This window comes from Neolamprologus multifasciatus, chromosome 11 (assembly GCF_963576455.1).
Source record: "Neolamprologus multifasciatus chromosome 11, fNeoMul1.2, whole genome shotgun sequence".
In the NCBI taxonomy this organism is placed as follows: Eukaryota; Metazoa; Chordata; class Actinopteri; order Cichliformes; family Cichlidae; genus Neolamprologus; species Neolamprologus multifasciatus.
This window is the reverse complement of record NC_140449.1, coordinates 27,481,676-27,494,360: the sequence shown is the minus strand read 5'-3', so window position 1 is coordinate 27,494,360 and position 12,685 is coordinate 27,481,676. Positions and strand designations below refer to the sequence as shown.

At 35.4% G+C, this 12,685-nt stretch overlaps 1 protein-coding gene across 1 annotated transcript; it reads left to right on the top strand.

Moving 5' to 3' along the window:
* Positions 1-3,640: 3,640 nt before the first annotated feature.
* Positions 3,641-11,331, top strand: LOC146508691 (cell adhesion molecule CEACAM5-like). Its single transcript, XM_085178577.1, has 12 exons — positions 3,641-3,965; positions 4,060-4,380; positions 4,466-4,723; positions 5,099-5,380; positions 5,700-5,975; positions 6,347-6,628; positions 7,436-7,717; positions 8,427-8,708; positions 8,802-9,083; positions 9,220-9,325; positions 9,415-9,484; positions 10,411-11,331. Exons 1-12 carry the CDS (start codon positions 3,749-3,751, stop codon positions 10,504-10,506), a joined length of 2,754 nt encoding a protein of 917 aa, XP_085034703.1. The 5' UTR covers positions 3,641-3,748; the 3' UTR covers positions 10,507-11,331.
* The last annotated feature ends 1,354 nt before the right edge of the window (positions 11,332-12,685 follow it).

Here is a 12,685-nt window from a genome sequence, read left to right as displayed (position 1 = left end):
TTCATCAAGTCAGAATGTTTATTTTGACCAAAGCATTTGTTCTATACCAAACAATCTAATTCAAGCTAATGATATAACTAGCTTCAGTGGTTCTAATGCTAATGTCAAAAGTCCCCGAACACTCCTTAAGTACACAATAACAATGCACGTGTAAGGGTTCCTAAAAACAATATACAAATGTCTTTACAGCTTAAAATTACAAGCAGTGTGCTTGCTCATTTTCAACAAGCACACTACAGTTTACATATTATTTGGGGCTGTTTTTAAGTTGCTTGCTCAAACAACAGTTTTCTCATTCCAGCAGTCAAAATCAGGTTATGACAGTAATGATGAAATTCCCATGATGTATTTCCCTACAAAACAAAGCGTGCAACATTTTCTTCAGGAAAGGCATATCAGTTCTAAGACATGGCCCACAAGTGCTTAAAGTGCAAAGAATAATTCTTTAATATTGTTTAATAAACAATTTTTGATTTTATGGCTACAAAATATCAACACTCTTTATATATTCATATACTATTTATTTTCCTTTACTTGCCTCTAACAAGGTTTTGTATTCATCCTGAGCAGTATGCGCCATCTAGTGGCATCTTTGAGTAACATAAGTACAACCAAACCCAGCATCTGCACTTAAAGACACAACAAAATTTAAAAAACTCATCCTGCTTTTAACTCAATGATCTTGTACAAAATTATCTGTGATTTTTACATGATCATAACCATAATTTTTTTTTATAGCTATGTTTTTAATTTATCCATCTTGTACACATATTATTAACCCTTAACACACTCTGTACGCATGATTTTAACCCTTAGCGTTATATTCCCGGTGTGTCATGGTTCCTTTATACTTTACAGATAAGCGGACCACCTCTGCATCCTCACTAAGGGTGTCTCTTTTATGTTTGTTTCAGTTTTCAGCCCCTGAAGTTGCTGCTTAATCTTTGCTTATAGCTCCTTCTGCATTCCCATCTCCTCCAGATGTATTTTAGGAACTAGGAATTCCTTTAATGCAACACACTGAGATAAATTTCCAAATTACAGGCAGAAGGATGGAGAAGAAAGAAATGGAAGCATAAAATGTGAGAGAAATGAGAAAAGCCCACACTCTCAATAACATCCATCTCCAGATTTAAATGTCATGAAAATGTTATTCATGCTTTTGTTTTCTCTAAGCTACTGTAGATGACTTCAGCTCTTTTCAGCAGCACATTTTCTCATTGGTATTAGAAAATAGACCAACATACTGCAATCCTGGCTATTGACTTGGAATTGTCACTCATTCTTTTTAAAGCATGTGGTGTCTTGGCTCCAAGTTAAAAGCAGCACACGTGTTGACCCTATAGCAATCTTACATTCTCCCCTCAAGTGTTGTTTTTAGGGCTATTCCAAAATAAAAGCCTAAACAATGTTTTTGCCGTTAGGTCTCCTAACTTTGGAATAACCTGGACATAACATTTTGTCGCTACCCCAGTTTTCCTCTTTTTAGTCCTTCTGTTTAGTTTTATTCTTTTTTTTTATTGTTTTATTTCTTTTTTACTTATCTTATTTTAATTGTACTTGTCGGTCTTTGACTTTCCAAGTAGCAGTAGCACAACTCTGATATTTGATATTTTTTGTGCCCAAGCAAATAATAGGCTGTTCCAGTAATTTTGTATTTTCTTCTTGTTCCTTTCTAACTTTCAGTTGTTAACATGATAACTGTGTATCATAAAGAGAATGCTTACATTGTCAGTTTGAACTGCAGGTTATCATCGGACAAATACTGTCATTGTCTTGACCTACGACAGATGCAGGAAGACCGATACAAAAACTGTGCTATCCTTCCTGAACTGAATATAATCTTCATAATCTACATTATGTTTCTTTGGTGAGATATTACATCTTCGTTAATTATTTTAAAGGCTTTTTTTCATGCATGTGATATCACTCACTTTCCTATTTTCTTATACAGGAACTCAAGAAAAAAGTTCAACTCAAAAAAGGAAAGGAAGCAAACTCTGGCCTTTCTGTTCCAGAAGGAGAGTTCATTTAAACCCTGAGTCAGTCACTGGGGTACTTTAGATCATCTGAAATTGTCCAACGATTCACATACATTTCATCTGAGATTTTAGAAGCTGCCTTCTGGAAAAAGTACCAGAGCATCCAGGCCCTCACTATGAAACTACGGAAAAGTTTCTTCCCCCCAAGCTGTCAGACTCCTGAACAGTCAGGGACTGGAATGACACACACACACACACTTGAATTGTTACATTATTCTTACAATGTTACACCTCAAGTTTAACAAGAGGTTTCCATAGATACAGCGAGCACGTCAGTGCCTTATATGGTGTTAAAATACACAGTACAGCTGTCACACAGCTGAAGTATTTGCAGAGATGTTGTATGCAGCTGAAATGGGCATTCTTTATTTTATTTTGGGCATTTTACTCCATTTAACCTACCATTTTAATACATGCAGATGTTAGTTTTTGACAAAGCCCATTAATGGCAATACAGTTGTTCTATTTGTGTGTTACTCTGTTGAAGTCACGTAAAAAAACCAAAAAACAAAACAAAACACAAAAATCACAATGATATGGTTTTACTGGTATTTAAATTCCTCAAATATATTTTTCCTACTAAACACTAATTATTCAATCAATGAAATGAAACACATGTATATCATACAGAGTGTGATGTAAAGTTCAGTGTTATGCTGATAAACATCTGGAAATCCTGTTGCAAAACAAAGGAAGAAATAGAAAAAAGTGAGGAACAGAAACTTTGAATTAAAACGTCAGCACAGATCAGTTTGGACAGAAGAGAGAACAAGAACAAGACAAAAATAGGTAAAGATGGTTTTCAAGTATATACTTTAAACTGCAGATGAACCATATTTTGTTATATTATTTAACCTGTTTTTATCTTAATTATTTTATACTAAAATATTATTGATCTTACTGCTGTAATAACTATGAGTTAACTGTGTGTAATACATTGATACAGATAACATAAAACTGTCCTGTTAAGTGCTTAACTATATAAAGATTAAGTCTTTGGAGCAGCCGTAGTCCTCGGTAAAGGATGTACACATCATAATTACAACATAAATAAGCATGTGACATGAGATCTGACTTTCATGAGATGTGTGACTGTAGCTGGAGTCTTTCCTTTGATGTAATTTCTGAATATTTATTTTTAGCATTAATACAAATTTGTCCAGTGGAGGAAGGTGTCGACACTGAACGTGTCGAGCATCGAATATCAAGCATGTCTGTCCTCATCTTGGCCGCTCTGCTTTCCTCTGTGACATGTAGCAGTGCTGACATAAGTTTGTATCTTCTTCTAAGTAACCTCCTAATTCAGCTGATATTCAATAATCTTTTAACATTTGCATATAAAACTGTTTCATAACATGTATCCAGATTATAAATTATCTATTATCAACCAGAATTTATCATAATTTAGTATTACTACTGTTTCAAGTAGTAATGTATCAAGGATCAGACACAATCTTTTACTGTTTGAAACTAAAAACTGTCTATTTTTTTTTTATATTTCCCTTGCATTAATAGGTGCCTCAGCCTGGGGACAACAACACTGTGTCAGTGGATACTGTGTCACTCTCAATGAGGGAGAAGTAACAGTAGAGGCTGGGCTCTGTGTTGTGATCCCGTGTTCTTTTAGGACTGGTGATGGCTTTACACCTAAACATATAGCTTGGTATAAATGCGAAGTATCTGAACCAAGATGTGGTAATCCTGTCATGATATTTCACACCAATAACAGCATTAAAGTTCAGTCTGGGTTTAAAGCACGAGTGTCCTTTTTGGAGCCTGAGCTGAGCCAGAACAACTGCAGCATCTTCATTAATAAGCTAAAACAGTCAGATTCTGGATCATATCACCTCAGAGTTATTGGTGAACTGAATGGAAAACCTGATGGATTTTCATTCTCTCCAAGAGTGACTGTTTATGTAAAAGGTATGAAAATGTAGACTAAAACAAAAACATGCTTGAAGTCTTAAACACCCAAAATGTATAACCAAAACTTAAAAATGTATTGTTTCCCCATTAGGTTTTAAGCTGAAGCCCACAGTAATGATTCCCACACTGACAGAGGGACAGCAGGCCACACTGACCTGCACTGCTCCTGGTCTCTGCTCTGGATCTGTTCCTCAAATCACCTGGACATGGAGAGGAGCAGGAGGGACTGAATCTTACATTACAGGAAACAGCACTGATTACAAGACTGAGAATCTGACTGATGTAACACAGAGTCCTGTCTCAACTTTGACCTTTAACCCATCAGCTAAACATCACAACACAAACGTCACCTGTAAGATCAGTTTTACAGGTGAAACAATTACAGAAGAGACTTCAACCTTGAATGTTAACTGTGAGTATTTGCTACAAACATAAAATGTTGTGAACCTTGTTGAATTGTAATGTAAAAAGTTATTTTTTGTCTTTTTGACTCATAGACTTGAAAGAAGTTAAAATAAGTGGTGTTACAAAGGTGAAGGAGCATGAATCACTGAATCTGACCTGCAGTGTTGAAAGTTTCCCTCTATCTCTGATTAGGTGGTCCAGACTTAGTTCTGACACAAACCTGCAAAGTGATTCGAGATCAGCAACATTTATAATCCTAAATGCAACAGAAAAACATGCTGGACAGTATGTTTGTACGGCTCAATATATGAACAATACTCTGAAGGAGAAAGTCACTGTAAGGGTGATGTGTAAGTTCACAATTTTGTGCTTTTAAAGAAAAAAATATATATATTTTTTTAAACGGTCTTCTGAAAAAGAGACAGCACTACTTTCATAAAGAACATTCCTGGAAAATGAATGTAGTCATAGAAATGGAAACATTGTAAATATTGTGTGTATATTAAAGAGAAAACCTCCAGTGAGATTCTACAATAATCAAATTGTCCTTTAAATGCTGATTGATAGAAAATAACTGTGCACATGTTAAAGACACTGTATCAGTTTAGTTTGTTGTTAACATTAGCATCTACAATTTAGTGCAGAAGCTCACTCATATTTTTGTGGTAAATGGTTATATGGTATTGTCTCCTTCCTTAAATAAACCAAGTAAATGTGCTGCACAGATTACAGGAAACCTCAGATCACTGGGAGAACGGTCGTTAAAGAGGGAGATGTTCTGAATCTAACCTGCGGTATTGAAAGTTTTCCTCCAGCTCTTATTTTTTGGAATACGTTGACTTCCAATATAAATCCTTACAATGGAACAAATACTGACCTGTACAATGACACTGGATCAGCTACACTTGTTATCCAGAATGTGGCAGCAGAACATTCTGGACAATATGTCTGTGCAGCAAAACATCTGGATACAGTTCTAACTGTAAATGTCAACGTAACTGTTACTTGTAAGTAGACGGTAATAATCTTCTCAAATCTGCAGTTCACTAATACACATACGTTTATAAACCTGACAGGTAGTCAGCTTCGGTATTGTTTCTGATAGATGAAAGACCATTCTTCCAAAAATTCTACCTCTTTTTGGTGTTTCAGTGACTATAGTGGAGAGCACTATTAGAGAAAAATAAAGCCAAAACAGAAAATTTCCCTCAGTGTGAAAAATATTGGATCCCATCACTGTATGGATCAAAGGTTATTTTTTTTATGTTTTATGTTTTTTAGTATTACATTTATTGTTTCATCCCACTTTACTTGTGTGTCCCACAGATAAAAGGAAACTTCAGATCACTGGCAATACAACTGTAGAAGAAGAAAATGTTCTGAATATGACCTGCAGTATTGAAAGTTTCCCTCCAGCTCTTATTGTGTGGAAAGAAATGAGTACGAACACAAACCTTCATAGTGGGACTTACCTGTATAATGACACTGGATCAGCTACACTTACCATTCCAAATGTGACAGCACAGCATTCTGGACAGTACATCTGTACAGCAAAACATCTGAATACCACCGTGACGTCTTATGTTAGTGTAACTGTGACTTGTAAGTAGACAGTACTAATCTTCTAGTAAAGTTTAGAATTTCACATAATTGTATAAACATGATAGGTAGCCAAAAACCTTGATCTGTATTGTTACAGTAAGCCTGTTTTAAATGTCATGACATAAAGATAAAGGTGGGTAAGAAAATAGAAATACATTTTCAAAAATAAAATAATAGTTATCAGGCCACAATGCACTGCCAGAGCAGCTACTGTACAATTTGGCATTGTTTCTCTGGAAAACTACTGGAGCAATGGAACAGTTTTTTGAAAGACATTCCCTCTTTTTGTGTTAAATTTATATTAAAATATTTTTGTTTTAGCCATTTCATCCTTTCTTAACTTAAACAAATTACCAAAATGTGTTTCACAGATTCAAGGCAACCTCTGATCATTGGGAATAAAACTGTTAAAGAGGGAGATGTTCTGAATTTGACCTGCAGTGTGGACAGTATCCCTCCAGCTCTTATTGTGTGGAAAGAACCTAGCTCCAACACAAACCTTCATATTGGAACTTACACTGACCTGCACAATAACACTGGATCAGCTACACTTGTCATTCAGAATATGACAGCAGAACATTCTGGACAGTACATCTGTACAGCAAAACATCTGGACACAACTCTGATTTCTTACATCAATGTGACTGTGACTTGTAAGTAGACAGCACTAATATTTCACTATAATATATTGGAAAAGTAGCCATAATTTTATTTAAAGGTATAATAAAGTGTTCCAAAATTTAGAGTGTGATGTCCCTTCAACTTCTGAATTGTTAAAAGAGAAATAGAGGTGAATTGGTAAATTGAAAGAGAGATAACATAGATGATCTTATTATGACCCTTCATCAATACAAAATGTCATATCATCAAAAGTCCACATTAATTAAAACACTTCCTAAAATATTTAGACCAAATTATGACTACCTTACCAACATATGTAAGTACTAAACACTACCCCAAGGAAACTTATTATCGATTGATTTGCCACTGTATTAAACAATGGATTTCAATTGCATTAATGTTATTAATGACATTATTAACTATTATTCCCAAGGATATTCCCTCTTTTAGTGTTTTGATGTGAATGATACTGAGCAGTATGAGGAACAAGGAAACTTAAACCATGCCAACAAAAACATGCTCCCTATTATACTTGAGAATAGTCAGATATCATCTTATGAAAAGATATTCCCACTTTCTGTGTTTAGGTATCTTGAATAATTATTTTGTTTCCCTCCATACTGTAAATAACGAGGACACTGGTGTCCCTCACTGCATCATCAAGGCAAAAATAAAGCCAAAACATGCTAGCCAAAATGCCCCCTACATGGAAAAAGTATTGTACAAAATCACTGTCTGGGTCAAAGGTTTTGTCATCCATTAGAATATTCAAATATTTTTTTGTTTTAGCCATTTCATCCTTCTTTATCTTAAATAAATTACTAAAATCTATTCCACAGATTTAAGGAAACCTCTGATTATTGGGAATACAACTGTTAAAGAGGGAGATGTTCTGAATTTAACCTGCAGTATGGAAAGTATCCCTCCAGCTCATATTGTGTGGAAAAAACCTAGCTCCAACACAAACCTTCATACTGGAACTTACACTGATCTGCACAATAACACTGGATCAGCTACACTTGTCATCCAGAATGTGACAGCAGAAGATTCTGGACAGTACATCTGTACAGCAAAACATCTGGACACAACTCTGACCTTATATGTTGATGTGACGGTGACTTGTAAGTAGACAGTACCAATCTTCTACTATATTTAGTTCAGCTCTGTTCTCACCTGTTTCCATTCACCGTCAGTATCTAGTGTATTTAAGCCCTCAGTTTCTTGTCTCGTCATTGCCTATTCCTTATGTGTGTTGTCAGTTCAGTCCACTTAATCAGTTTAGTTTACCTTCCATGTTCTGGAACTCTCCACCATTTGACCTTAGAATTGAAGAAGCTTCTCGGATGAGAGGTGAAACGTCTTCAAGCAACTTAAAGAAGTCCAGACACTTTTCTTTGCAAGCTCCTTTGACTACGATGACCTGGATGACTGAGAACCTTCACAGACATATCTTCCATGTTCTGTTCATCCCATCTTTATAATAAACACCATGCCCATAGTCAGTCAGTATGTGCGTCCTGCATTTGGGTACTCTCTTTCCATTCCCAAACACCTGACTTTCAAGAAAGAGTTCCATAGCACAGAGTGTGATTTGCCTTCAATGTTTCAATTGGGAAAAGAGAAATACAAGTGAATTGAAATCTAATTATGGATGAGATACCAATATTACTTCTATTCCCAAGGATATTCCCTCTTTTAGTGTTGGGATATGAATCATGGAGAGCAGTATGAGGAACGAGGAAACTTAGTCTTTCATGATTCTTTAAAGGTTATCTTGAATAATTCTTTTTTCACCCTCCATATTATAAATTGCTGAATTCTGTTCCACAGATAAAAGGAGACCACTGATAACTGGGAATACAACTGTTAATGAGGGAGAGGTTCTGAATTTGACCTGCAGTGTTGAAAGTATCCCTCCAGCTCTTATTGTGTGGAAGAAAGTTAGTGACAACACAAATCTTCAGAGTGGAATTCACACTCATTTGCACAATGACACTGGATCAGCAACACTTTTCATCCCAAATGTGACAGCAAAAGATTCTGGACAGTACATCTGTGCTGCAAAACATCTGGACACAATTGTGACCGTAAATGTCAGTGTGACTGTGACTTGTAAGTAGACAGCACTAATCTTGAATCGGAAATTCATATTCATACCAAACTCACAATTTACTTTGTTTTATGATCTGGCATTTCTTTTTACAGGGCTATCAAATATTCAAAATGGTTCAGGATGTGTGCTTCAGTCACACGTCTTGACCTGTGTGTGTATCATTGAAGGGTTTCCTTTACCTACCATCCAGTGGTTGCCCCTCAAGAACAACACTGAGTACTCTGTCATTACTGCTGTGTCAAATGACACAGTCAACAGCACTGTCAGCCTAAATGTAGAAAAGCATGGCAACACCACTCTTGAATGTGTCAGCAACAATGGAAATGAAGACGCTAAAGAAAAATTCACAATCCACAACAACTCTAAAAAATATGGTATATGTTTTCAAATAAACACTTTTTGACCACTACAATTAGATTTTTGTAGTAACACATAAGAAAACATTTAACTTGTGCAAAATATAATAAAGTAAAAATATGCTTTTTTTCCATGTTGTTCCTTTGAGTGCAGAGCAACCGTTAGATTTAAGCAAGGGATACCTAAAAGTCATCATTGCCTTTTTGATTGGGACACTTCTTACAGCAATTGTTTGCTTTTTGGCCAAAAAGTATTACAGGTACAGCATTTACTTTTCTAATTATTATTAGGTTTTCTCTGTAAATAAGGCTGAACATGAATTTGCTTCTTAAAAAATATAATTCTCAGAAAAAAACAGAAGAGCTCTGGAAACCTTCATGAGACTTTGGAGATGGACAGACGTCAAGATGATCCACAGGTAGTGATGTTCATCTGGCATTTTTTATATAACTGGTAAAATATGAGTTTTTGCTCACATGTCTAGAATGCTGAAGTGGCCATATTTACCCTTTATTAATTAATATTTCGTAATTGTTTTTTGTACTACTAAAAGTCTGCAAAGTTGCAAAGATCCAAAGCTTTTGAAATTAAAAACATCAAAACCAATTTGAAACCATTAAACAAGTACTGCATGTGGATTATAGTGAAGTTTCAACTTTTTAAGCATTGAAAGAAGTTTCATTTAAACTGTAAAAAAAGGTTTCTACAATTTGAAAGGAAATTCCACAATGAACTGATTTCTTTTACATACCCACCATTTGTCTGTCCGCCAAGTTTAGTTCAAATTGAGAAAGTTAATTTGTGCATAATCTCACTAACAGATTAACTGAAAACATATGCGTTAGAAGAGAAACAACTGCTCATAATGCCAGTTATTTTGCAAGTGTTAAAGCCTGAAAACATTTTTATGAATTGTGTTGGGATTCAGTTTGAAATGTGTATGGTCAAACTATAACGTTTTGTTACCCATACTCATAGAGTTATGACTACAGATACAGTACAATCAAGATTGTGTGCCAACCAGACACATTCACTAATCATATCAGACTGGACTTGCAGACTAAGCAGGAAAAGAGATGCTTTATAACACTGAAACCTGCACACTTATTCTGGTGAACCAAAATCTAATCATGAACCTATAAATGAGCAAACATGCATCTTTAACAGCCATGATCAAAAACAACAAATACAAAAACTGCAAAGCATGACAGTAATTCAAGATTCAACGTTGCATCAAGTTGATTGTCAGGCCAAAAAAAAAAGTCACAACAATTTAATAACAAAAGAATGTAAAGATACCAGATAGAAAGTAAATAATATTAGTTGTTCATTTCTATCTAACAGGTATATGATGGTTCCCTATTAGAAGAAAATCAGACTCTCAACTTAAACCGTGGACCAAAAGAAGTGGAGTATGCTGACACTAATTTATCCCTTTGAAAAGAAATAGTGCCAGGGAAGCATTAAGGAGGAAAGCAATAAATGATGCTCAAATTAAGAAAGTAGTACAAGAAGAAGGTGGAGATGATGGTGGAGAAGAAGGTGAAAGTGGAGGAGGTGGTGGTACTGGAGATAAAAGACTGTTTTCCAGAAAAGGAGGACGACATAAGGATAAGTATTTGTTTTAAATGTCCATCTGGTCAAAAAAAAGTGCTTGTGGCCAATATGGTTCTCAGTTTCAGAAAATATTAAATAATTAAATGTTCCAGTGTCATCTTGTCTCTCAAATTATCTGAAATAGCATGATAATTTAGAAAATGTCATGGTTGATACAAGTTTTAGATATGTCTTTATTATATTAAAATCTCCAGTTCAATGTTAGTCTTAAATCTGTATGTTGTGGAATGATTTTTCCTGTTTTATTGTTGACATGGCAAATGCCCACCCTGAGATTGTCTTGTCAGAAACATTGAAAAGATATAATTAAGTGTGTACATTTATTTACGAATAAAAGTTGCCCTTTTTTACCATACAGCTACTTAATATTTTGTTCTCAGTATTTTGCTCTCAGTAATGTATTTTTCCCAGTTACCAAACTTCATATCTAAGGTCATGTATTTTCTTTTCTCTGAAAACCTCCAGCTTGTAAGAAATTTCCTTATGTTATTTTGGCATGGGTATCCACCATATTGTTCCAGTGGCATTTAAAATTGAATGACATAAATTTAATTTATACAGAGCCAAATCACAGTTGCCTCAAGGCATTTAATATTGTAGGGTAAAAAAACCTAACATATAAAACTGGAAAAAAAAAACAAAACTGAGATTTGACACTTTTGTTTATAGTGAGTTTTTTTCTCTCTACCCTTCACACCATTCACCAATAGGGGGCAGTGTAAACCAGCAGCGGTACACGACAACTCAGATACTGTGGAGTTGTGATCCTGGTGCTGCTGCACCATGTCTGATGATTTAATCAAAGTCAGAACACCTATTCATGCTGTAGCAGTCTGAATTGTGTAACACAAGCAAATACAGGACCACATGTCATAGGTATGTAGTGGAGAGGAGGGCCCAAATCTCACAGATAGACAGAGTGAAACAAACACGCCGTTTATTTAGGCTGATGACCAAAATACAAAAAAGGTGAAACACAAAATACAAAAGGGAACTGAAAACCTCTACTCACAGAAATCGGAGAATAAACACTATGGAAAGAGAGCACTGGAGCTGGAGAAAGTGAACTGACAAAGGACAAAGGGAAAGATAGCAGACTTACCAAAATAAAACAGGAAGGGAGATAACTGAAAGGGGAAAACAGTCACATGAAAAGACTAGTGCACCGGGCTTGAGACAAAGGGGGGAATAAAACCAAGGCAGCTGCTAAGAGGGTAACTACATTGAGTAAGAGGGACAAATACAAGAGTCAACATAAACATTAGGCAAGCCAGGAATTTATAATACTTAAATAAACTAAACTGGAAAACAAACCCAGGACCATTTCATTGCAATCAGTTTCTGATTTTATGCTTGTTTGCACTGCAGACTGTTTCAACATGCAGGTCTAAAAATCACGGGGGGGATAAAATAATTTAGCAGAAAGCAGGGACATGCAAACTGACTCTGACTGAAACCTAAAACTATATTAAAAAAAACCAAATAATTTCCAGAGAAATAATGAAAAGCTGAACCGCTTGCTAAGAATTCAAAACCACAAACCCAAAGAGACATAACCGAACAGAGAATATTTAATAATAAACATAAATTCAAAGTTGAAAAACTGTTTCAGTCATGGATGATCTTGCCTTTGTTTTTAAAAAGAAAATAAAAGTTTGGGGTTTTTTTTGTAATTATGAGTTGATGATGACTATTTTATTATATAATATGGAGCATATATAGTGTTATATACAGGGCTGCATTCGCTGTCAAAATAAAAGACGCGCACTAGATAAGAAGTTGCAACGTGCGTTTGCGTACATATAAAAGGCACTGTTTTTGTCTGCTGGGATTTTCACGGCATATTCTGCACCACATCTCTGTGCGTTCATCATTTGTTTGAAGCCAGCTCACCTCCTGCAACCACTTTTCCTAGAATATGCGCTTCTTTTGCGGTTCGGGCTCCTTCTGACATTTCTTTGGAGGTGGAGGAACACCAAAGTAATTGCTTAAAGGAGCTTGC